Here is a 26,790-nt window from a genome sequence, read left to right on the forward strand (position 1 = left end):
ATGGAGGCCGGCGCTGAGGCGGAGCCGCTGTTGCCGCCACGGACCTGGCGAGTGGGCCAGAGGCTCTGGCGGGCCGGTGCCGCCACTGCCGCCGACGACGGTGAGTGCCGCGGGGCGCGCGAGCTGGGTGGAAGGTGCTGAGGGAGCCGGCGCCTGAGGCGGGCGGCGCCGCTGCTATTGCCCTTCCTTCGGAGCTTGCCCTCCGCGGGAAACGGGGCGGGCGCCGAAGGGGAACCCCGCGGGGTGTCGGGTCTCGGCGTGGGGCTCCCCGCGGTTTTGTCTGGGACTGTGCTGAGGGACCGGCCAGGCAGCCCCGGCTGGCTGACCTCGGGTGCAAACCTTGTGCCGATTTGGCCTCACGCTGATTATTGTTCTTATTTATTTTTCATTTCATAAGGTTTGGTGTTCTTTTGTTGTTTGCTTAAAGTTTCTTACAAGTTTTTTCTCTACCTTCGTAAATGTTAGAGGTTTCATTTCCCTGTTCAGGAAAGGATCGTTCGACACCTCGGCTTCTCTGTTTTCAGGGTATCGCGTCACTGAAGTGAACCTTCTCTTTTTGTTGCCTGCTTGTTTGGTGTCAAAACTGGTGTGGAGTCTCTGGTAGATCCTGCACACCCAAGCTGAGCAGTATTTCATTCATCACTGTGACTAAGTGTCACTTGCTGTGACTAAGAGTTGCAAGATAAATTGGATGTTCTTGATAGCATTCCTGGAGAATGTGTGGGATTTTTTTTTTTTTTTTTGGTTGATTGGTTGGTCTTTACTTTTTAATGAAATTTTTCAAGTCAACATTTCTTGATAATTTCCCTGTTTTGTGTTAAGAACAGCTGCTTAGATTCTGCCCTTTCAGAATTGTTGGGATCAATGCCAGGCTTTCTGTGTGCTCCCAGAACCTAAACTTTTTGCTGTTCCTGCTATTCCTTTAACTGCTGCTCTTCATTTAAACAACTTTGTTTTTCATCTCGCTGGTGTGTCATGACTCAGTAAAGATAGGATCTTCACTGCATGAGCCTAGCGTGTCTTCTGTTTATGCTCAGTCTTTCTTGCACTGTGATTCATATCAGAATTGGTACAAAACTGTGTTGTTGCTCATGCTCTGATAAATGGTGACATTTAAAAACTGTTTGCAGTCTTTGTGGAAAACTGATGCTGCTGAATCATGTGGAAGATAAAATCATATGGGATGCAAGATAAGTGGTATTTCTGGTGTTGCTTGGTGTCTGGAGCGCATTGTGCTGGCAGTGGGACTGATTCTGTCTCATTGTATCCCGTCTGTGATTGCTGTCTCCTGGGAGAAGATGGTATAAAGTGTTCTTCGGGACTCTTCCCCTCTGTGGGAAGGTTACAGTAGCACCTGTTTTCATATCTCTGTCTCCGTCAGTTTTCTCTCTTCCCACTCCTTCACCCTTTTTTTTTTCTTTTTCCTTCACATTTGGGGCTTAGTTGTCTTTGTCTCTCTTGTTGGTTTCGTTAAAAGATTAGTTACTCAAAGGTCCTTCAAGTGAATTCAAATGATTGTCCTTTATTCTTCATACAGACTTCCTAGTAATGGTCTTTGAAACATTGCATAGTAACTAACTTGGTGATAATTTTATTTCACTTTGTATACTTTCACTCCTTTACGTGTCTTGATCTGTTTGATACATTAATAATAATTCTCAGGACAAATTGAAAGAGGATTTAATTTTATTCTCAAGTGACTGGAGATTTGCATTGGTTTTGGAGAGAATGAGATCAGTGTAAACCTCAGTACCTTTATTAAGCAGAAGTAAAAATTCCTAGAATACTATTGTCTTGATTTTTCCAGCTTCAGTTTGCTGTATGCTTTGTTAAGGAATGTTTTGGTTGAAGCTCTATTATAATGCCTGTTACTTAGGACTTGTCTCTGTATAGAAATATTCCAGTCTTTTGACAGCTATTTAACTACTCATGTAATCTAGTTGCCTAAGTTAGTTAAGCTAAACGTAAGAGAGGACCTTTTCACAAAATACGGAAACATGCATGATGATGATTATTTTAATTAATGAAGGGTGCTACTGTTGGAGCACAGTGGCAGGAGCTGTGTCTCTGCTTTTTGCACAGTGTCATTTGTCATGAGAACCATGGTTGTGAGCTTATATTAACTAATAAGAAAGCTGTAGGCTTTATCCAAACTCCCAAATGATTCTTCTTTTTAACTTTGCAGGTACTAGTGTTAATGACCTTTATATAAACCAAGCTGTAGTATTCATTGAAGATGCAATACAGGTAAATATAACTTGTTTCCTGGCTATTTCCCATGCTAGATACTTGTCAAACATTCTGCTAGTTTTTGAGTCTGTCTTTTCAGGCAACCAACATTTCACGTCCTCTTGATGTACAAAGCAGAATCAGAATTCAGGATTCCTGTGGTATGCAAATTTCAGTGACCTTTTGCCTGAGAGAAACATGTTTGTCCACATAGTAAAACAGATAGTGTCTTCTCTTTAAGGTTGTCTAAAAGAGATAATGTTTTATGGGGCGGTTTTTTGTTTTGGTTGTTTAGTTTTTGTTTGGGTAGTTGTTTTTTTTTTGTTTTGTTTTGTTTTTTTTTTAGGTTGTTTTTTTTTTGTTTTTTAGTTTTTTTGAGAGTGACTGGCCTTACTGCTAGAACAAGCTGAGCAAACTCTGGAATTTGCTTCTAAATCTGATTACTTGCTAAGAGGTGATTGAGTTTAAGGCTAGCTTCAGCCACTAAGCTGGAACTCTTTTGCTTCAGCTGAACTTAGTGTCTCTGGAAGTCTGTGTTCTCTGTCTCTCCTTTACTGGCCTTTACTGCAGATTCCTAGATGCTGTTATCTCCCAGTTACTAGTTGCAGGCAATGGGAATGCTGGAGTGCAGTTCTTGAATTCTCTTGCTACTTTTGGTTGGGAGATTTCTGTGGATCAGATATATTTAAAGTGCATGACCCCTTTCTGTAAGTGGGTATTTATTAGCAAAGGCAGGGTAACAGTGGTCAAGGAGCAGTCACAGAGGAGGAGCCCATTCTAAAGAATCACAGGTACTTTCTTAAATTTAAAGCACATTTTATTGAAAGATATAGATTGAGGTCTATAATATTCAGAATTATTTTGCATCCTATGGCTTTTTGGAAAAGAAAGACAAAGGAAAAAAGATCTACGAATGGAATGAATGCTATAATAGGTGGACTGTTTTGGTGAGTACCTAGACTAGGCACTGAATTATTACAGATGCTATTATTTGTACTGATGGTAACGGCTCTTTCAGATGACTGTCACACAGTTTGATTATCTGAGCACACAATATTATCTCAGTCCATGCGTGTAGAGTACAGCTATTGTAGTTGGTGACTGATACTTTAATAACTTATGCAATAATTTCTTTATCTTATTGTGAAACGGGAATTATCTCAAGACTTGATATTTGTTGATTAGAATTTGGTTTATTTTGGTAACCTTATCTTTGTCTTTGGTTCTGACTGAATATAATGTCTGAATTATCCCTTTTGCTTTGCTTTCAGTATCGATCTATAAATCACCGTGTGGACTCCAAATCCCTGTGGCTTTATCGATGGTATTATTCAAGAACTTGCCAGTGGTAAGACCCTGTTATTTTTTTTTTCTTTTTTGTTTAGGAGTAAGTCTTAATAAAAAAATATTCTTCATCTTTCATTGTTGATAAATAATTAGATAACTGTGCTTTTATCCTTCAAAGAACTTGCAATAGGAATCAAGTGGATTGATTATATGTGAACATGATAGAAGTGGAAAGCAACAAATTATATTAAAGTGTAATCATGTAGATGGCCCTTTCAAACAGGGCTGGTGCGTGAATGGACTGTTGGCATGATTTACAGCACTGTGTGTTAGAGTTTTCCAAGTATCTTTTTCTGTTTGGTGGTCAGCAGTTATATTATTCTAAACAAGTGTGGCATTGTTGCCAAACCCATTTGTGTTAAATGTGATATTATAAAGCTTGGTTTACTTCTAAGAAAATTGCTTTACTGTAAGTATTTTGTTTTTGTTTTGACTCATTCTGGGGGGTTGTGTTTCATCTCTATCCAAATAGGATTTTGAGTTTAACCATCACTATAATCCTGGCTTTGGCTTTCATTGAAAACCCTTCTTCGCTTACGGTCACATCGGATGTACGATACCGCCTTCCTGCGTGGAATCCTCCATGTGGCGTAACGGAAAGCATTGAGCTCCTTTGCTTTCTTGTATTCACAGTTGATGTATCTGTGAAGGTGAGCATCACATTCATGCGGTGTTGAATGAAATGCCAGACATACTGGGCAGATCAGTAGGTGTAGGCAGTGTGGCTTTTCTCCATTTTATATTTCAGGAAATGCCTTAGAAGTGTTATCCTAATCTTGGATTTGCATGATGAGGTTGCTTTGCTTTATTAAAGCCTTACTTTCAGCAGAAATTAGAAAATACATATTTTCTAAATTTAAAAAAATATGTTTTTTTTTTAAATCTAAGAAATATAAACCTCTGTGTGGAAAAAGTGAAATTTTGCTAATAATAGTGATTTTGGCTTAGCTGCTTTTATTAGGTTATAAAAATTGGTGTATATAGTAATCAAATATATGCTAGCTCATTTAAACTTAATGAAAAGTCAGAAACAGAACCTTTATTTGGATACTTATTTCTGGAAAATCTATGCTTATGAAATTGACATTTTTCTTACATTCAGGGGATTCCTCTTGCATGGCCAGTGTACACTTCTCACTTCTACTGACCTTTATTTAGTTCTTGTAGAAAATATCTCTGATCAGTGTATTTTGGTTTTCATTTTGGGGACTTCTTTATGAGCATTGACGTAAAACTACAAATACTTGAAAAACAATTGGTGCTTATTTTTTAGTGTATTGGAATTTATTATTAAAGTAAGTTGGCTTTTTTGTTTTTTTCCCTTCCCAGAGTTACTTAATTGGATGGGCAGAATTTTTGAAAAATAAATGGCTAATGGCGTATATACTGACATTAATTATTTCCCTTGCTGATTGGATAGTTTCGCTGAGTTTTTTTTGCACAGAGGTAAGAACTGCTTTCTGCAGAAACAAGCAGCAGCTTTATTGTGGGGAATGGCAGAGGAGAGCAACCTGCAAACTGGTGGTGGTTTATTGGAGAGTTAAATGAGGAGGGCAAGATGGTTCATTTTTGGGTTTTTATAGCTGGAAAATACACTGACCCATAGAAAACGTTTGGTGTAATGTAGCTTCTCAAGGGCTTCTGTTTGATTCTTAATAGAAGATGTGGGTTCTTTGCTAAAATAAAGCTTTGCTGCTATAATCTGTCAACAGTCAGACTATAGAGAGAACTCTGGTTGCATAGCACTGATTTTATTGTACAGTTGGAGAATTATGTTCTTAACTTGATTCAATGGCAGAGTCTATGTAGTGACATATATAAGTAAAAGGTAATTGTACAGTTTAACAACTGTTTCCTAAGATGAGCTTGTGTTGTGTTCAAAACATTTGTGTCCTGAGAGGAACGTCAGTTTTGTGAAGCTGTTCTTCAAGTGCCCTCTTTTATGGAATAATGCAATCTCCCAGTTGGTGGTCTTTGCTATGACATAAATCTGCATAAAATTAGTTGTTCACTTACAGTCATAATGAAGAAAATACTAATATGGTAAAAATGCTGGGAAGTGAGGCAGGAATCCTAATTTTTGCTGCTTGACTAAGTTCTTGTGTCAAAGCCATTATTTGTTGCCTTCAGGCAACTTTCAAACCTATTTCAAATAATTGTATTAGCCAGGGTTAGGTTGGATGAAATTGCTACTATTAGTAACTCAGTATGTAATTGTGCATACTTCAATGGCCATAGTTGACCACTGGACACTGCTGACAAGGTTGTGATGTAGTTTCAGAGATGATCTTAAAATGCTGAAAGAATATGTCAGTTAAGCTTATAAGCATCTAACTATAAGAAAAATGCATATGTCTTTTTCATATTCAAGCCAAATAAATATAATGCAGCTGAAAGAGGTTAATTACAACATGGAGAAAGTGATTTGGAAAGAAATGATTGTAAAATCTTTAGGTGTTGTAGTGAACAAGTTGTTTGATCAGGAGCCTTCCATCCAAAGCAGTAGCAGAAGGAGCAGTTTAACTGCTGCAATGCACAAACAAGGAAATACCAAAGAAGAAAGTGACTCTTTTTCTTTGCTGTTACTGAGAAAGCTGATGCTGAATGCAGGATGCTGAAATACTTGAAGTAGCAGATAAGTTACAGAAATATCTTGAAGGCTGGCAAGTGTCTTGAATGCAAGAATCAAACAGCTTAATTGCTTTAGTGCATGTTAAGGAAGATAAAGGCAATCACCTGTTTGAGTCTTGCCGGAGAGAGAAATTGCTGAGTAATAAGCAGGCCCTTTAATTGTAAAAAGTCGTGTAAAAAAAAAAAAAGTGTCTGAAAATTGTTTTCAAGCACTTATTTTCAGAATGGGAATCTCTTTTTATTGAAAGGAGCTTGCTATTCCCTTCTTGAAGTGGGCCTTGGCAGAAGATCTGAAAATGTCCTCTCTTGAGCTGCTTATGTCTACTGAGCAGTAAAGTTAGTTTATAATCAGTGGCCTGATAAGGCTAGTGAAATGTCACTGTGCTTTTTTTAAAAGCAGTCTCTTACTCTTTTAATGAGGCACCCATAGACAGAAAATCTTTTGTGAGTTTTGTGATCACAGTGTGACAGTTTGAGCTTATGAGCAACAGCCTTTTTATGTTAAACTGCTGATTTTATTGATATGTGTATTAGTGGTTTTCAACAGATTTATATTAAAAAGATTTGTGGTGCTAGTCTTAATGGGAACTGAGTATCTGATCTGCTGGCTTTTGCAGAGTGTGAGAATAAGAAGAATTCTTCGGCCTTTCTTTCTGCTTCAGAATTCTTCTATGATGAAGAAAACATTAAAAAGTATCAACAGCACATTGCCTGAAATGGGGAGGTAGGTAACAGTGTAGAAGACCTTCTTTCACAGCAAGCATATAGTAACCCTCAGAATTCTGGTGTGTGACATGTGGGTAGCTTCCTTCTTGACTGCCCAGCTAAGTGGCTGGTGAGAGAAGTAGCAGTGGATGGAGGTTGTGTTAACTTTTTGATTCCTTTAATATGTAAAATTTCTCTGGAATGCATGTGATGTGAGTCTGTATATGACAGATAAGATTTTTGGTGCTAATTGAGTGGTTTTTTTTAAATCTGTATATGTTACATGCAGCCCTTTTGTAAGGGGAGAACTGAGGCATCATCTGGGCAAAGGTCTATGCTCTGTTTTTCTAAGGAGGCCTCTTGGAGGTATTGGTAGACAGACATGTCTTCCAGTCATGAGTGCCAGACAAGAAGATCTCTTTCTTTACATTTTTAAAGTGCTTCATCTTTTTAATTTCTAAATGGTTTTAGCAACAGATGTGTTCTTAACCAAGACAGCATGATGCTTTTTGAAAGAGATCTCTTCCTGTGACATGGGTCATGTATGTGTACATCTTACAAGACTTGCTGTCCATGCCTATAACTTTTTAACTAACAAGTCCCAGGAGAATAAAAGGTGTATGCAAGCCAGGTTGTATTGTGGTTGGGGTGTGTAAGTGTAGTCCTGATCTTGAGAAACAAATCTCATTGACCTCACAACTGTCTCAGCTCATGCTGAGGAGTCCTGAGCAAGTATGATTCTTACTTTGAATCAAAACTCAGGTCATCTTCTGTTATCTCCATATAGCTTCCTGAAACTACCCCTGGTTTTCTCTGTGCAGCATCCTTTTGCACTTTTAGCAAAGGTATTAAGCATAAGATCAAGTTGGCATTAATGCATATGATATGTTTTCTTTCCAACAGTGTTGTTCTTCTTTTAGCTGTTCATCTATCTCTCTTTGCCATGTTTGCCATGCTGCTGTTTGCTCGAACAAAGGTAACCAATGATATTTATGCTTTAATACATCTCAGTTGTTTTTTTGTTCTTTACTCACTTAGCTGCTGCATGTCTAGTTTTATAATCAAACTAGTGAAATCTGTTTCCCCTGAAAAGGTCATGTTACTTGTCAAACTTAGATGAGTTTAAAGTCCGTTTGGAGGGATTTAAGGTGTGCATAGTGTTCACGTAGAGTGTTGTTTCTGTAAGTGTGCATTAGAAGGCCCCTCAAAATAGTGTTAGAATCTCTGTCTTTTAGTGAAGAATTTATTTTCCATGTTGTGCTTTACTTCTGAAGTGATAATGCTCCTTCCTACTCCATAGGTGAAATCTTTCACTCTTGCTGTAGGTTGTTGCATATTATTTTATTAGTCTAGCTCTGCTGCTCAGGGTGAAATCAGATGGTTCAGTGCTAAAGCGTGGTTCACGTCTTTATGGTCCTGCATTTTACTGGTATTGATGCCAGTATCGTGGGTAAGAAGTTGAAAGTCTGTTTATACAAGAGGCTTCCTTGTACAATTCTCCATTTTAATCCTTTGGGTTACTTTCTGTGCTTTTGTTGAAAACTTCTATGCTGTTCTGTATCCAAAGCTCTTCATCTTGTCACTTTTTTGTTTATATTATCACTCATTTATCTAGCTTTTTGCTAAGCTTAGTTTCTTCTGTGTTTTCTTTTATCATCCAATACTGCTATCCCTGGCCATGCCTTGATAGGCTTTCTGATCTCTCTGTGTTTTCCTCTGTGTTTTTTGTTTATTTTTTCCCCCTCTTTCTGCTTCCAGAAAGCAAATTTGAAATTTTGTGGTTAAAATCACTTTCGTGTCCCAGTGTTTCTGGTATGTTGCCTCTCTCCTAATCTTCCTGTGTGTTAATATATCATGCAGATCTTTTTTTGTCCTTACTTTTTGTCCTTGCTTTTTGTTCCTCTGAGCACAAAGATTAGTCACACACTTCCTTCAATAATATTAGTCCTCTCCTTAACCTCAGTTTTGCACCTTCATTCTTACTGCAGTTTGCACTTGAGCCTGCCTCTAGTTTCCTTTGTGACAGGCAAATTCCTTGAATTTCCATGTTAAAGAAGTTCTGATTTTAAAGCACAGTTCTGTTTTCCCCCCTTTGTTTAGCTGCAAACTGGATCTTTGTTTGATCTTTGTATGTCACATCTAATACCAGTTATGAGCATTCACAGCAGATGAGAATATGACTTGTACACCTGAACCAGTCAATTTTGTGTACATCTGGGTGAACAATAACAAATTAGAGGGCAGTCTCTTTACTTTTTTGAATTGCTAGTCTAATACCATTACAAACTAATAGTACCTAACAAGGCAAAACACTGGAAGCAAGTTCTGAAAATTTAGTAGTAAAATTCATGCGTATAGATTTTGCATTGTCTTGTGTATGTCCTCTAGAGGTACATTTTTGTCATTGCCGCAGTTTCAAAGGCTGTTTGTTCTGTGCTGCATGATTAATGTTTGTATTGTTTGCATCTTTTTTTAGCTGTCTCTGCTTGAACTTGGGGGGGGGGGGGGGGGATAAATAGGTGAATGATCCAAGATCAGCCTCCCAGTGGGTTTTTGATGAAAATTATGATGAAATACGAGCTTCAGCATATCAGCTGTTGCTACCACTGAGCCACAGAATAAGTTTGATGACCTTAGTCACCAAAGTACTTGGAAATAATTTTTGGGTGCTATAGCAGTGCTTCTTCCCTCCTCCATGAAGGAGTTTAAGTGCTATGTGATTTTTTTTATTGATAGTGTACATAGAATTTTGAATCTTTATTCTCTTGAAAACAGAACAGTTCCCTGTTTTCTAGCTGCCCAACAGCTCCTGAAATGTGCTCTAATTCTAGTTATAACATATTGCTTTATATTGTGTAATCTTACTTGTGTAAATATTTATTTCATCTAAGATAAGATGAGGACTATCCTTGCACTTCTTCTTTTAAGTACACCTTCAAGTATGTTATTGAAGAGAGTCCTAAAACTTGTCTGGCTGTGTTCTGTGTAGATCTTACTTTAATTAAACAAAACCCCCTGAGTATGTAAGGGCATAACTGAAGAAAGGGAAAAACCTTTGTTCGGAGTAGTGGTAGTAACATTTGTGCAAGTAACTAATGCAGAGGATGTTAAGCTTCCTATTTGGAAGTCAAAGGTGAAGTGACACAGTTCTTCCTCAGTGAGTGTGCTAGTAGGGCTGCAGGTGTTTGAGAGTTGCTTCTAATGTAAAGGGAAGATTCCTTTGTAGCATGGTAGTTGTTGAGGCAGCTGTTAATTACTGAGGAAGCTGTTTTGTTTCTGTTCTTCAGTATAGACAAAATTTATTTTAATATTGTCCTCAAACTGTATTATACTTCTGGACAAATCCTGGAGTGTAGTCCTGGAGTGTACATTTCAGGGTTGACTACTCTATGCTAGTTTTATAATGTAAGTTGAGACTGAATTACTATGTGATTGTTTAGGGAGTCCTTGTATCTCCAATACACTAATATCTCTTGCGGGCTAAGAGGTGATGCTTTTTATATCAGGGGTGGCTTCAGATTTCTATATTGTTTGTGACATTACTGTTCTTCCTGTGTCTGAGGTGCTAGCTAGACATAATTTCTATAATGAGCTTCTTGTGTCTGTCTTAGCTTGCTGTTCTTCCTTATGTTCTTTAATGACTGTTAATAAATGAAGTGATTGCACTGTATTCTTACACATTGTCCTAATTTTTATGCTTTTCTCATGTTTTTTTCATGGGGCAGATGTGATTGTGTTTCTGAAGACATTGATTGATCGATATATTTAAAATTTCTTTTTCCCCTCTTTGGTAAGACAATCTGAGTGATTCTTTGGTGTTTCTTGATCTCTTTGACTAGGATGGCCAGCAGGATAAGGAGTGGGTGGGGTATTTCCGGAATTTGCCAGATTCACTGACATCCCTGCTGGTCCTGCTGACTACTGCAAATAATCCTGATGGTGAGCAGTCTTTCAGAAGTAACTTTTGTATCTCTTTTCAAAGAATAATAGAGTAAGGTTATCTTCAGACTACTATAACCATTCTTTCAGCTGATAGTTCTTAGCACAGCTAGAGGAAGGCTATGTAGACATTTTTCATGCCTTTGGTAACTTGTTTCTTGCCTTTCCTTTGGTGTAATTTTATATGCATCTCTAAAGTGGAGCTATATAAGAGCTTCTACCAATTGCCAAAAATTGATAGAGATATCTAGTTTTTATCTTAAGCATTAAATATTTTTTTGTTAATTCTACAGTGATGATTCCTGCATATGCTAAGAATCGAGCATATTCAATCTTCTTCATACTTTTCACTGTATTAGGTAAGCTGCCTCCTGCCCTCAGTCATTTAAATGCACTTTAATTTTGACACTTGTGCATGCCAGCTACAGTGTTTTCTAGGAAAGTTTAATTGTAAAATTCCCTCCCCCCCCTTTTTGTTTTTTGTTTGTTTGTGTGTGTGTTTGTGTGTGTGTGTGTGTGTGTGTGTGTAGTGTCTCCAGTTACTGCGTAGTGGCTTGTGAGATAACTTTCATGGAAGGTACTTTGGTTTGGGTTTTTGTCAGCAACAGGTGATACGGGAATGGATACCTTACAGCATATTCAGATATGAAAAAAATTTTGGAAACCAAACAGAAGAAGACTAATCCTTTTTAAGTTTTATATCCGACTTACTATGTACATATCTGTTTGTCAAAGAAGTTTCAGTTTATTTTTATAATTATTGCCTCTTTTTCTCCAATAGGCAACTTATTTTTAATGAACTTGCTTACAGCAATAATATACAACCAGTTTCGAGGTTACCTTTTGGTGAGTAAAGCATTCCTAATTTCTGTTCTACCATAACCTTTAAACTGTGAAGCCCTGAGTATTAAAAGTTTCAACTGTGTTTTAAAGCAGTATGCCCACCCTGGTTGTAGATACAGTTTTAAGATACTAAATATTCTTTGATGTAGATACTTTTTCCCTTATATGCTGCTGTAGCTTGATACCCCTTCCGTGACAAAATTACCTGCTTGTATACGTCCATATACTTTGAATATTATAGAGGGGAAATACCCCAAACTATTATAAAATTGGACAAGTGAACAAGGAACTTAGACTTGGCCTCTGGGAAGAAAACCTGCTGTACTATTTAAATGTTCAAACCCTGGCACTTATTTTCTCTGAGTAGCACAGCATTAGAAACCTTCAGTAGAACGGAATTGCTGACTAAAACGTATTTGTGTTTGGTATTTTTCACTTCATCCTTACTATGGTGGGTGGATGTGATGTTAGAATGATTAAGGCAGTCTACTGCTACTGAAAGATGGACTTGAGTTGAGCCTTGTGGTTGACTTCTACTAGAGCAGTTGCCAGTAGGCATAGTAGATATTCTTGGTAGTATTCAGTGTTAAATAAAAGGAACCTGTGCTTACTGTCCATGCAATGCCAGTTATTCGTGTAATACTTTAATGTGATTCTGAAAGGTGCCTGGTCATTCATGATTCTCCCCCGTTTTGTGCACTGTGATTCTGAAGTACAGTGTAATGACCTCTTGACTCAGGTATTTATGTTAGAGAAGTAGAAGCTGACAAAGTAAGTGTACTTCTGCATGTTGTTCAAGGAGTGTGCAATCTGTAGTGACAATTAAAATCATCACTAAAAGTTCTTTTTCCTTTACTAACAAGCTGTGCAGTGTGCTTTGTTGCATTATGTACATGAGTTGTCTATTTTCCAGCTGGGAGTGCAGTCTGGATTCCCTTAGCAGGAAACAGTGTAATTGCTTTTGTTTCTATACAAGATAGTGCAGTTAAACAATCTGGGAGGAATTTTAATGAGCTGAGGTAAGAATATTTTGGAAAGCAGGGACAAAGTAAGTCAAATGAAAAATCATTTCAGTTACTTCCAGTAAAATGTACTTCATGCAGGAGGTTAAATTTGTGACTTTCCTATTGTTATTCCAAAAAGAAGTAACTGACTGGCTGCATGGATCCATCCGGATATCTCCAGAACTGGGTTTATTTCCAGCAATGAATACAGAACATCCAAGGCACATACCAGCTACTTAGCAGTTAACATACATGGTGGATTAGTAGAAAGAACACAGTGCTAGGCTAAGTATTAACGTTCATCACACTCATGGCACACAGCTGTATCTTTGGTCAGGCAGCCATCAGTCAAAAGAGGAGCTGTTGGTCTCTTGCTCCTCGGAACAGGCCAAATCTCTCTGTGGTGTTATCTTCAAAGTGTTTTGAGAGTTTTCTTTAAGCTTTGTAACTTCCATGGTGATCTCTCCCCCCCCCCCCCCTTGAGTTCTTCAGCAGTTTCAATTCCACCTCTGTTTTTTACTTTCTTCTTGCATATTTTAGAGAACTTCACAGCTCAGCAGCAATGGTTTTGGTAAAGCTGAGTCAGGGTAATGCTGTGCAAAAACATTGGAGGCTGACAGCTAAACCTCTGGGCTGTAGGTTAAGATTTTTTCCTTTTGTGCCAGTATAGGGATGGGTCTCTGTAGCTTGGAATGAACAGTGGTTCCTGGTTGTGTATGTTCCAGCTGGTCTTTTCTTACGTTTTATAGTTTCCTTCAGGTTTAGTGTCAGGGGAAACTGGTAGCTTTGACTTTGGGTATCATCTGCCTTTGTTTACATATGGTTTTATAGTTCCTTCGTTACTTCTTTTCCCTTCTACTATAGTCTTATAGTTCCTTCTTCTTACATAAATACTCTTATAGTTCATTCAGTCCTTCAGAGGAGTGGAGTTGAGGGATTGGGGGCAAAAGTGAAATAATAGCTGCTTTGGTAATGCTACAGACAGAATGTAATGCTTGTTGGATAGTGAGCCTAAGGGAGTATTACAGAAAAGGAATTCTTGTGAGAGAGGGGTGTTTAATACATACAAAGAGGAATTCCTGTAAACTTTTCTTCCTTCTTGGTTTCTTCTAAGAAAAATCTGTATCAGTTTTTTTGCTTTCCCATGTGAGAGTATGCAATAATCTGACTCTTAATAAGGCAGTTAAGTTTGAAGGGGGGGGGAGGGGAGGGAAAGCAGCATGAAAAGCTGTGGCTCTGGCTTTCTTTTTGCTTGGCAAGAAGCTGGAGTTGGAGAACTGGCGTGTCAATCCAGAATTAAAAATAAACCATGACCTGGATGTTTACTTGACCTCCAGAGACTTGTTTGCTTGCTTCCTTCCTTCTTATACAAGGAGTTCTTGAGGGGAGCGAGGCCTAGAGAAGTCTCCTGTTCCCATCTCTAATCGTAAATCTAGAGGATCGGTATATTTTCTGACCATAAGTCATAGCACTGCATGAGGAGCTGGGTAGCCCTGATCTTCCTGAAGTTCTTCTTAAGTATAGGAGTGAGCTTTGCTGATTTCGGCCCATGACTCTTCATGGTATTCCTTTTAAACTGTGGAGTGTCTGTCTGGTTGGTCCTCATCTTTAGACAGCTAGATCTAGTGGCTGATAATGGGGACTTTAGCAGCAGGTAAACAAACCCTAGTATTTTTCCTACCTGAAAAATTGCTCTAGTTGAACAGGTATGGCTCTTTCTGAGGCTTGCAGTAGGTTCTGCCAGCCGGGCAAATAATTTACTGGTCTTACTTATATCATCTAGTTGGGTTTCCTTTAAACAAGTGTGAGTAAGTTGTCTCCCCTGGTGTTTTGACTGTCCAGAAATCAGTTCAGTCCTCCCTCTTCAGGAGGCGACTGGGAATCCGGGCTGCGTTTGAAGTGCTTTCTTCCCTCAGAGAGACTCCTACTAATGCACAACAGTAAGTGAAGAATGTTGAAACAGTAGGTTACTTAAGAGAAAAGAGCAGATTTTTTTTTTTTTATCATCTTATTTAGTATAATTACTGAAAATCCTGTCTTGGAAAAATGTCAGTTTGCTTATCTCACATTTTTTTTCTTTAACTGGGTATTTATAACACACTGTTTGGGACTCCTATGGGGTCTGTTTCCTTTTTACTTCTAATTTTATCTGCTTTTCAAAAAAAAAACCCAAAAAAGCACCAGAAGCAGCAGGACTGCATTTGGAACAGCTGTTTTTGCCATCAAGACAGTTACCTGTTCCTCGGGCCACTCTATTTTATTTTCAATAGGTTACATGTCGGCATTGGGGCCTTACTACAAGTGCTGCAGAAAGTTGAAATGGATTCTCGCTGCAAGCAAGCCATCATGAGAGTAAGAACCGTATTTTCTTAGCCTTTATATTGGTGGCTAGCAAACCCTGTGATGAGACAGCTGTAGAAACTGAAGTTTCCTTAATCACACTGTTTGATGTAGGAGCTTTCAGCTCAGTTTCATTAATGCTACTTCAAGTGTGAGCAGAGGGCCATCTCAGTGTTTGCTCTCAGAAGAAAACCAGTGTCCAGGCAGTGATTTCACTTGAAGTCTGCTGCTACTTTGATTGGTGTGATGAGGAATGCATTCACCTGTAGAGAGGTGCAGAGTAATGAAAACTCTTCTTTTGGCTAATTTTTTTGTTTGCTTTAGTTTCTAAGTGAGGCATTTCTCACTGTGCTCTAGAACTGCTGTCTATAGAAGCTTCCCTCTACCATTTGAAAACATCTTTTTTTCATTGGATTTTAGCTGTGCTGTTCCCTCTAGGTATTAATATTTGTATCAGGGTACAGAGGGGGTGGTTTTGCTTAACTGAAAACTTAATCAACATTGCAGTTCATGCCATGATTTGCAGGGACTAGAGAAATTACTTAGCTCTATCAAGAGATGCTGACATTATTGGTGTGGTTTCAGAAAAAGTATCTGAAAGTGATGTTGCTTTTTGAGAACAACATTGTGTGTCGTTTGAAGTCCATATTGTAAAATCTTCTGTCAAAAGGAGTTGGCAATTCCAGGCTGACAGTTACAGCATAAGCAGTTGTCTGCCTCTAATGTGAAGGTTGGAAGAGGTACACATGCATTGTTTCTGATGGTTGTTGACTGGGGTAGGGGATGTTGAAACAGAGTTGCATGAAAATACCGCCTCTGCCCTGTAATTATCCTTAGCTGTCCATGGCATTAGTTACACAAATCCAGGTTTTAGTTTTCCTTCTTGTAGTTTGCCTGTTTTTCCTCCATTTCTTTTATTGTTGTGTGTGCTACAGTTGTAGTTAGCATTTAGCATGCTGTGGAAGTGTTTATCATGTTAGTGTGTGAAATAACTCCATCCTTTCAGGTAGTAATTTCTGCAGAACAGTGATAATTGACATAGTATCTTAATTCTTTGGATCATAACATAATGGCAATACTAGATGACACTAAAAGTTCAAGTACATCAAAAGAGCATGCTCAGTCTTAACCAGCACGTGATCCTGGAGAGGGAAGATAGGGTGCGAAAAATCCCATGATGTGGTAATTTTGTGTTAAAGCAAATCAGTATTGAAGCTCACTCTAATACCTGGTGTAGGTTTTATTACATCTCTATTCCTGGACTTCTAAGATAGTCTGAGAGTGTTGGCACTCTTTGAAGATGCATCTATTGCAGTTGTTGATTTGAATGTTTCTCTTTCACGTGAAGTCACTCAAAACATGCTCCTGTGACCAGCTGTCAGCTGCCCAGTTTCAGAAGCTCTTTGAAGAACTAGACAAAGATGCCATTAAGCAAGTATGTATCTGACAATCATAAGTGTCATAAGTTGAGTATGGTCTTGCACAAATGTAAGTGATGGTATTCTGCTATAAAGCATATAAGCAAACTTCACAACTTTTTGAACTTACTGATTTTTGAAGTTGCTCATGGATTGTTGTTACAGTCACAAGCAGCATTGCTTTGGGGGCTTTTAGCATTGGCTTATGGTTGCCAGATAGTGTTAAATATACAAAAAGCATGGTTGTTTATGTTGGGAAGATTCATTACAAGGAAATGGGGGATAGGATTTAGACCTTATGTCATAGACTTTCCGAAAAGCATTGTGGAGAAATGAATACCTCTGTAGTAAACTTGTTTTGGTGAAATGTGAGGAATTTGTCTTGTTGTGACACTCCTACATTAAAGCAATGCATCTCTGCTATATATTAGTCTTTGCAGGATAACACTTAAATATACTCGGGCAAAGTCTTTCCTCCGGTCCCTGACTGAAAAATGAAATGCGAGTTCTCTAAGTGTTCAGGTGAAGATGCGCAGAATGCATTCTCCACTTGGGGAAAGAAAGAAAAAAAATAATCAAACTTTTCAAGGGTTAGGAAATGTTCTCTTCTCTGCTTGTATGTAACTAAGACTTCTGAATCTTTTAATGGAGATAAACTGTTGAGAAATAGGGTAGGAATTTTGCAATTAGTAGCTTGGTATTCAGTTCAGATGCTTGGGGCATTGGAGAGAGGTTGGATTATCTCCCTTCTTTGCCATTATCTTGTATTATACTATAACAGTCAACCCGTTTGCTAATCAGAAATGATCTCTTGCTGCTCATAGCCACAGCTTGAAAACATCTTTGAACTAAAATGTCAAAATTAGCCTGTGACTGTTAAGTTTTGCTTTGAAAATGTCTGTTTCTTAAATCTGAGAGGAGATGTGTGTTTCCTGCATTATTATTAATATCATTAAAATGCTTATGCTTTGTGCCTTAGCAAATCCTTTGTGTTCTTTTCCAGCATCCTCCCAGTCCGGAGTACCAATCACAATTTATGCAGAAAATGCAGTTTGCCTTTGGCCATCCCTACTTTGGGTATTTGGGGAATGTTGTAGCCCTTGCAAACATTGTTTCTATCTGTGTAAGTAAAAGGGTGTCTATGTGGGGGAGGGGGGTTGTTTGATTGTTATTTTTTTCCTTGCTACAAAATTCAGTTGTTCCTTAGTCTAATACCACTTTTACAAATGTCCATGTTGGCATGCTTTAGTCATGCCAAGTCTAAGAAGAGAATACCTGCAGTTAAAAAAAAATACACAAAAAATAGATATTTAAAAGATTTCTGCAGAGCATGAAAAACTGTTTTTGTGTTCAAAAATCTACAGAAGTAAAACGGTGGTTTCATAGAATATTTCTTGTTGGTTTAGGTGGTTTTGGTGATGGATGCAGATAAGCAGCCATCCAAAAGAGATGACTTCTTCCTGGGGGTAAGATACAACATCTTCCTACAGTTAGTTTTGTTCCCTGAGGTGTCAGTAATTCTAATTTTTATTTTTATTTTTTGGGGGTGAAGGCTATCAACTGCTTCTTTATCCTGTACTATCTGCTGGAAATGTTGCTAAAAAACCTAGCAATGGGCTTAAAAAGATACTTGTCCTACCCAAGCAATAGATTTGATGGACTTCTGACCGTAATTTTGCTGGTAAGTTCTTTTTGACTTCTGTATTCCTGGATTTATTGATTAGGATGATTAGGAACTGCAGGAATTATGGGATTGCTTTTGCTTCAACACTAATATGCTCAGCTAAGCATCATAAGACAGTGTTGTGGTTTGCAATGGCTTGAACATTTGTTTCTCTTAAGGTCTCCTTTCTGAAGGTAGGCTTTTCTTACATTCATGGAAAAGGTGAGCTTTCCTATAACCAACCTTTTAAATGTTGTTCAGAAAAATTCAGCTCTTGGAGTAATTACATGGCTAAAAATCACTTTTTGAATTAAAACCCCCTGAATTCTTCTTTATCTTCTTGTTGTTGTTATTTTGTAAAAACCTGAAACCCATATGGCGGATGGCTAAAGTCATGGTGAATGATGCGCTGTATGTCCTTTTATGTGTCACTGTTGGATGATGTGTGTGTGTTGTATTAATTTGGTAAATACTTAGTCAAATATGACAATTTCAGTGCTTCAGAGTGGGTGAATTTAGTTGTTTAAAGCTCTTGAAGGTATTTCTTATGAAGGAATTTACGCACCTTTTGAAATTCAGAATTACAAATTAAGGCTTTGCCTTTTTTTCTTCCCTAAATAAAGGTTTTGGAGGTTGCAACTTTTGCTGTATATGGATTTCCTCATCCTGGTTGGTACGTAATCTCTGGACTGTTGCACTTTGTGTGTTGTTTGGGTTGGGTCAGGGGAATATAAACACAAGTGCAAACACACTCATGTCATGACACTACGATTGTCAGTGCAGGCATTAATTTACCAAACCTAGGAGAATTTCTCACTATTTTAGTTGCTGCTGGCCATGCAATATGGATAAGTCAAAGAAAATGATAAATTTTTAAAAAAGAAATTTAGAGTTCTCTTTAGCTACTCTGAGAAGGATGTGTTTGTATTACTTGCAGTCTGATGTAAAATGAAGTGTTAGCAGATCTATGCTTACTGAAGGTGCAGGAGTGAGAATTTAGTACAGCGTACACAACCAGCTAACCTAGTATGTTTCAGTATTGGATTGCCTATAAGATCAGTTACGACTTCCTGAACAGCTGGTGAAACCCCTTGAAGTCTGAGTTTCGTGCTGTAAAATTTAGAAGAAGAATTCCCACGGACTTAAACCATTTATAATACATTAGCAAGGAGTTATATTTTGATTTTTTCTTAAGTTCAGGTAGTTCTTGGATACCTATCCTGTATTGTTTGTGTTAACACAAGCATAAAAATCATTGTTTTGTCTCTTAAAACTTGAAAACTGCCACCACAATGAAAGAGGAAAGCAAAGGGCTTCGGGAAGATTTCCTGAATCTTCGATATTAGCTGCTAACAGTCTAATGGCATTAACTATTAACCTAACTTTTGGTTGTTTATATTTGGGTTTGATTTTTGCCCTTTGATTCTGTTGTAGACACTTGTTTGCTCTATAATAGTATCTTGAAGCGCCGGTAGTACTTGTGTGTGCTGGTGGTAATTGCTTGGTCTGTAGGTTAACATCTTCAGGACAGGACTAATATGTGACTGTATTCTAGAATGTGGTCTATGTAATGTTGTCTTAAATAATTTCTTCCATTATTAGAGTTGAAGATACTAATGCTACAAATCATGATTTAGGATCTGTGTTATGAAGGACCTTTTCCATTAACATCTTCCATCCCCCCACCTTTCCAGCAAAGAAGCATCCAGCATGCCAATGTAAAAGTCTGTTAAAACTCAGGTTGACATTTGAAGTGCATGTGTATCACCTGAGGACTGTGAATATAGGGAAGAAGGCTGTCAAGACAGCCTTCTAATTAGTACTTCTAACTTCAGCCAAGCATATCCTGAAGGATTAATGCACATCTTTGTGCAGGCTCCTCAGTATCTCACTATAGCAATATCTTTGTATTGCTTTGTTTTCTGAAAGGACCCCCTTTGGTCCCTGCACCCCCCCCAGCAGAAGGAAGGCCACTTATGCAAGTATTTTAGTACAAACATGCCCTTTAAAGAGCACTGTATGCATATTTAAGAGCCCAGGCTAAATGGACCTCTTCATCAATTATTAGAGTTTACTGTAGCTGAGATTGCTGCTGAGTAAATTAACCAAAAGTTGTGGGGAATTTAAAGTTACCTGCATGAGCAGATTTTACTGTGTCTTTCTGTCATGAGCTGTTTCTCTGATTTGTTATTCTGTCTTTTCTAGGAGACCCGAGTTCATGGGCTTACTGTCCCTGTGGGATATGGTGCGATTGGTGAACATGTTAATTGTGTTCAGGTTTTTGCGGATTATTCCTAATATGAAGGTGTGTGTTTATCCCTCCGCGCTTCTCACTTCTTTGTGGGTCAAACTGTAAATGTGTTAAAACCTTTTGAAATAATGTAACAATCTCTTGCACCTGAGTGGGATTATAACTCGGTTCTAACTACTGCTCCAGACTGCTGCACAGCACCTCACAAAATTCTGTTTTGTTTTAGTTCATGGCTTTGGTTGTTACTACGTTGCTGGATCTGGTAAAAAACTTGAGAGCCTTTGCAGGAATTCTTGTGGTAAGTCATGATGCGAGGTTGTAATTTCCTTTCTTATAGTTAGCAGTGTAATAAGGGTATGTCATCACCAAAGCAAACAAAGTTCTTTGACAATAACCGTGAATGGTCATAATTGCACCTTAACCAACCAGTTCTTCTCTAGGGCATGTCTTGCAAAGCCCCAACAAACTACTGTTTTGTTATGGGCTGCGCACAGTGACAGTATCTCAGTTACGAGTTTCCTTTAGCAGTGCCTTTAAAAAATAGATTGGAACTTCCTCAGAGTGCCTGCCTCAGGCTGGATAGGCTAGTTTCAGATAAAAATTAATCCAGTGCGAAAAGTAGCCTAGTTTTCCTTACTCTGGCTTGATTATGTTATATTAAGTAGCAAAACAGCTTTAACATTCTTTTCAGTTGACAAGGTCCTGAGATGGCATGTTTGGACATGATTTTTAAAAGCCTCTGCTATCCTTTTTTTGGTGTAGCTGTGTAGAATATGTGTATGTGTGGTTAAAGGGTGGATCACAACATGTCCACTACAGAAATCCTCCATTTCCCAACTCTTGAGTTTCTGGCTTTGCAACGTTGTCTTCCTGGTAGAGCAAATAAGTGCCTGGGTAGTTTTTCTGTTGCTTGTAGGGTTTTTTAGGATATCTTAATTTGAGGTAATGGTTAGAGGCCAAGGATTTGCCTTGTATTAGTATTGTCTAAAAAGTTGTTCTAGTCTATATACTTAGCATGCAATTTACCCAGAGTAGCTGGTTTTGTCACTAGTAATCTCTGCTTTTTTTGGATGGCAGGGACCTTAAATTGCATTCTAGAAAGATGGCATGAACCTGTAGTAATAGGCTTGATTTTATTTTTAGGAAATAGCATGTTTCAGTGAGGTGTCCCTATCCATATATGTAAGACACAATGCTTATGAAGTGGTTTAAATGTCTGCTTCTAGTTATCCTTAGTGCTGGAAGTGTGAATTGTAGTTTTGCACCAATCACGAGGCAGATCTGCCACTTCCATTAATTTAAAGTAAAATTGCTTTTACTTGAGGCTATGTGGAAGCTGTCACTGAGCTTATACTGAAGTCTGACTCCATTACTTGCTGACTCAAAGCATCTTTCATAAGGTTAGCCTGAAACATGTGCTGAGGAAGTCACTGATTACCTAGTTTCTCAAGCAGTGAGTGTGTTAAATAATCTTTTTGAAAGAATAAAATTACCTTTATTACTGCCAAGCCAGATACCCCATCTTCTGGCAGGCTGTGGAATGTCAGCTTCAACTTACTCCAATAGTGTTCAAAGTGCAGTGGTTCATAAGTCAGGGCTGTTCCTCTTCTATTGTGCCCAGACTTCCCCCTTGGGTCTGTTATGTAGCAAAATACAGAAATGTATTAAAGAAGTTGCTGATGTAAATTTAAATACTTAGCTTTGTTCTTGGTTAAGTTTAGTTGAAGCTTATTTTCACTGAATCTAGCAGGAAGCTCCTCAGATATTTAGATTAGTCCTAAGGAATATAGGTACTGGTTTTAAGTCATTATTCTGCAGTGTTAAAAGCAAAATAACATCATTCTGAGACACAGGAAATTAAAATAGATGGTAAAGTAAATTGATCTAATATGTTTTAACAACTGAAAATTAAATAGGATATTAAAAAGAAGAACAAACTGTTTAATACAGACATTGAGAATTCCATATTAATTGCATTGTTGCTTAGTGACAGAAATACTCAAATCTAATACCTACTTATATATCTTCCAGGTGGTTTTCTATGCGTTTGCTATATCTGGTATAATGCTGTTTAAAGGTGCTGTTGTTCCCTTTGGAAATATCAGGTAACATCACCACTCTGAATCTGTTTTTTTCAGCAGATCTGCAGCTCAATATTTCTGAGTTGCTTCTGGTTGGTTTTGTTGTTTTTTAGCTTGGAGTCACCCTTCTTTTAATGTTGAATTACATAGACTTTTCAGCTGTTGCTCCTTCTGTTTCTTCTTGCTGTATTGGAATTACAAGAATGCTTATCTGTAGCTTGAAATTTTACCCTTCTGTAGCTTAAATACTTGAACTATTTCCCTTGTTTTTCCCCCATATGAGATACTTAAATTTATATAAGGCACTCGGAAGAATCTTGGTTTTAAGGTCTAATACGTAGAAAGCTATGCTCACATCATCCTGTAATTCTCTTACAGTGCTATCAATACAACATATGATAATGGGACTCTGCACTGTGGGACCTATGAACAGCTGGAATATTGGCCAAACAACTTTGATGACTTTGCTGTGAGTCTGATCACCGATGGAGTCTGTCCCTTTTCCCTTCTCTGCTTATCCTTTCCCCTCATGTTCTGAGCCTTAGGTGTGTAATATAGCCACTCAACTCCTGTTTTACTTGTGTAGGCAGCAGTGGTGACCCTTTGGGATGTGATGGTGGTGAACAACTGGCAAGTCTTTCTGGAAGCGTTTTCAAGATACTCAAGTCCGTAAGTAGCAGTAATGATACTAAAGAAGTCCTCTATAAATCTAGCTTATAAAATAACTGAACAAGTATTATACACATAGCACAGTTCCTACATCTGTGAAGAGGGGTCCTGCTTACCTTTCTGTGTCAATTCAGGTATACAGGAAATGAAATTAATACTTCATGGCTGTTCTTTAACTTGAGTAACTTGATGGTTGGTCTGGTACTTGTTGGATGCCATGAAATGCTTTGTCACGTGTAGAAGGGATTGGAAACTTGATTGGGAGTCATCTTGTTCCAAAAAAAAACAGTAGTGGATGACTTAAGCGGGCTATAAACTTGCAACGTGTTGGATGGGTGGTGCTCTCTGTAGAGTCAATCTCACAGAAGTGAGATATTAGCGAATCACTAATTCATTTTGGGCTGATACTGTATTTTCCCTGTGGGTGAACAATCTTTTGTAGAGTTAAAATCTTGGACATGTATTTCATTGGTATTTATTTTATGGGAATGTTTGAAAAGACTGGCTAGTCTCTGGGTTAAGCTGTTCCAGTGGTCCTTGGCTGGTTAACCCAGCATATAGTGAAGTTGTGGAGTGCTCATTTACATCTTGTGTGTGATAAATGGTTAAACATGGTCTGGTGAAGACTGCACAGGTTGTGAAAGAGAAATCCATTGGGATCTGCAGTTAGTGGAAGCTACCTGTAGGTCAAGAAATCTCTGAACTGCAAATGGCTGGAGGGCGGGAGAGCGCTTAGGAGGTAGCATCTTAGGTATTTGGCCATGATTTTGCACTCTTTCCTGCACTTCTGCTTTGACCACTCTCAGAGGATACTAGCCTAGATGGATCTTTTGCTGTGATCCAGTACAGTTTCTACTAGAGCTGCTTTTCTGTCCCTTCAGGCTTCAGTTAGGTATGTTAAATGGGGGGAGCAAGTCTCTTTGGCTAACAGAATGAAAGGCTAAGACTTTTTTATTTTTCTGTCCCAGACCTCCTTATACATTAAGATTCATTATACATTATATTTCAAGGAAAAATATGTTTTCATGGCTCTGGTTGTTTTCGAGCTGAGGTTCTTTACTGCCTACTTTACTTTATTTCAGGTGGGCAAAAATCTATTTTGTAGCCTGGTGGTTGATCTCTTCTGTCATCTGGGTTAATCTCTTTGTAGCTTTACTTCTAGAGGTAAGGAAATGTGTTTATTTGGTATTAGATACTAAAGACAGGTTCCGATTTGTGTGGAGAATGAAAAGAACCCAGACAACTTTTTGGGAAAGTACCTGTAGAGGGCACTTCATCCCACCTTAAGACCATGCACATTTCTTTTGAAGATGCTCATCTGCATCGAGAAATAAAATTTACTACTGTAGGAAGAATGGCAAATATTTAGACAGTAACTTAGGTACGAGTCTCATGTGGAGCCTTAGTCTTGCCCATGAGTGTTTCAGAAAAGACTTTCAGTTCTAGCTGGAGGCTAACCCCATGAAGTCTTCTACCTGCTTGCTTCTGCAAGGCTGTGGCCTAAGTTTGCTGTAATAGCCAAGATGCAGCATTCTGTAGCAGGAGAGTAGGATGTCACTGGTTTTCTCCCTTTCTTTGCCTCAGCTGTCTGTGTACTCCCTAGGTGTTGATTTGTTAGAGTAGTTCAAAGTGGATAAGGGAACATGACAAAACCAGAAGCTGAGTTTAAGTTGTGATGTCTGGATTTAGGAGTATGTTTATGTATGGTTGGGTTTTTATAAGAGGAAAAAATTCCAAGCAGGTGAACTCATGTGGGTAGTTCACACAGTTTTCCTGGGGAGAGAATTCTTGCTAAGAGTAGAAGGCAGCAGGGCTGTTTTTGCTCTGCTGTTCTGCCAGTGTGTGAAGAGAAAGTGATCTCATTCTTGAACAAGAGGCGCTCTACTAAAGCAGCCAAAAAATATGCCCAAATAAATCACTGCTCTGACACTCTGCATTTAAAGTCAAACTTCACCCTGTCCCAAGCCTTACCCACAAGCATACTGACCTAATAGAACCTCTGTTCTGATATGACCAGAAGTAGCCTTTATATTTTTTTTCCCCTATTCTTTTTACACTTCAGAACTTTATTCACAAGTGGGACCGTCGCTGTCATCGAGAGCCTCTTTCAGACATTGAATACCAGAGGACAGTTGATCTGATGTTCAGGTGAGTTGACATGAGCTTGATAATCGATCTAGTGTTTGATGTTCGTCTGTTTTAAAGAGAGTGGGCTGGCTGCAAGAGGGTAAAAGGCTTGTCTTCTGTTTCCTCCCTCTGAAGCAAACTGTGTCATCTGTTACTTTCGAAAAGTACAGTAAGTACTTTAGCCTGGCTTCAGCTGATTTGGTCACCTAACCTTCATATGGTTTTTGACCATAGCATGTTGGGAGAAGAGGTACTGGGTGGACAGGATGGGGGGAATTGTGCTGGGAGGGAGAAGAAAAGGGAAGATGAGCAAAATGATGCACATTGTTGGCTTATTAGGAAATTGTGGATGGTGAGTTGATACTTGATGATCATGCATAAATGGAACTTCTGGTGCACATTGAATGTTCAACAGTAGCATTGGGAACACGTTCTCGTTTGGGAGTTTCTTCAGGAAAACACATCTCCTGACCTTCAGTTGTATTGTACTGTGTGCAGGAAATTGCTTCCTGCTTCTTACGGGAAAACAGCTGCTGGTTTCCATGACACATCTGTGAAGGATGGATCACAAAGGAAAGATGCAAAGAGATGCATCTTTAGGGTGCATCAACTTATTGTAACTTTAATTCCTTGTTTCATTCTTGAAACAAGCCCATGTTACATCTCGGTATGTGCGTTGCAAAAATAAATGCTGAGAAGTTTGCTTTGCTGCCCCTAACAGCTCGTGCGTTTTCTTGTAGAGATGTTTTGGAAGAACCTACAGAGGAAGAGCTGATGGAAAAACTGCACCAGCATCCACACCTGCGGTTGTGTAGGTGACTGCTGGGAAGGACTGACTTATTTAGACCTCTGTTTTCTTGAGGTTGTCAGCTGGAAGAAACTGAACAGATTTTCTGGGAGGTGCTGTTAGGAGAGAGGCTTGTAAGACAGCATGTGAGGTTTGGCGTGGCAATTCACTGCAGAAAGAGGGTTTTATTTCTGGTTCATCTCTTTTTTTTTTTTTTTTTAATGTGAAAGATCTGAATCTTGCTGATTGGATTTGATTTTAAGTTGTGATTTTAGCAAAGTTTTGCAGCTTTTTTTTTTTTTTTAATTTAAGGAAGAAGGGAAAGTGTGTTTAAAATGACTGTGCACTTTAAAACATGAACTTTGTAACCACTGAGACTGCTACTTCTTTCATCACAAGAAAATAGAACTGACTTCTGGTAGGCCCGTGTGGCAAGGGCTGTGCTCTGCAGTTCAGGAATGGATTAGGCAGGACCAGAACAAAATCCGTCAGCTTTTTGCAGTGAGAGTTGAAACACTGTTTTTATTGAAATGAGACACCAGCACATCTTACCATCTCCTGAAAATCTATTCATCATGTCAGAACACAATCTCTTTGTTTTTGATTGAGGGTTGCATCATGCTGGTAACTTTGTGAGCAGTTAGAACTTCAAACAAAGCAATTGCACTTGTTCTCAGTGTGGTAAAATAGAGCTCTCCTTTAGAGTAAGTATTCTCATGTTGCTTTTTAGTGAACCTTTTCTACTTTCTCCCAAGT

At 38.5% G+C, this 26,790-nt stretch overlaps 1 protein-coding gene across 2 annotated transcripts; it reads left to right on the plus strand.

The window, feature by feature from the left end:
- On the plus strand, window positions 1-26,296 carry TPCN2 (two pore segment channel 2). Of its 2 annotated transcripts, XM_057414356.1 has the most exons (25): window positions 1-100; window positions 2,186-2,247; window positions 3,501-3,577; window positions 4,049-4,226; window positions 4,906-5,022; window positions 6,825-6,931; window positions 7,816-7,888; window positions 10,752-10,851; window positions 11,145-11,210; window positions 11,633-11,697; window positions 14,541-14,638; window positions 14,969-15,050; window positions 16,387-16,473; window positions 17,460-17,579; window positions 17,863-17,922; window positions 18,009-18,137; window positions 18,743-18,792; window positions 20,325-20,424; window positions 20,597-20,668; window positions 22,402-22,475; window positions 22,830-22,920; window positions 23,038-23,120; window positions 24,203-24,284; window positions 25,183-25,268; window positions 25,988-26,295. In XM_057414356.1, exons 1-25 carry the CDS (start codon window positions 1-3, stop codon window positions 26,064-26,066), a joined length of 2,238 nt encoding a protein of 745 aa, XP_057270339.1. In that variant the 3' UTR covers window positions 26,067-26,295. The 2 variants fall into 2 exon arrangements, with proteins under 2 accessions (XP_057270339.1, XP_057270340.1); XM_057414357.1 differs by lacking the exon at window positions 16,387-16,473 and having other exon boundaries at window positions 25,988-26,296.
- Window positions 26,297-26,790: the final 494 nt, after the last annotated feature.

Source organism: Pezoporus wallicus, unplaced genomic scaffold (assembly GCF_028554395.1).
Source record: "Pezoporus wallicus isolate ANWC-B61680 ecotype Strahan unplaced genomic scaffold, APGP_CSIRO_Pwel_v1 contig_5967, whole genome shotgun sequence".
NCBI classification, from domain to species: Eukaryota; Metazoa; Chordata; class Aves; order Psittaciformes; family Psittacidae; genus Pezoporus; species Pezoporus wallicus.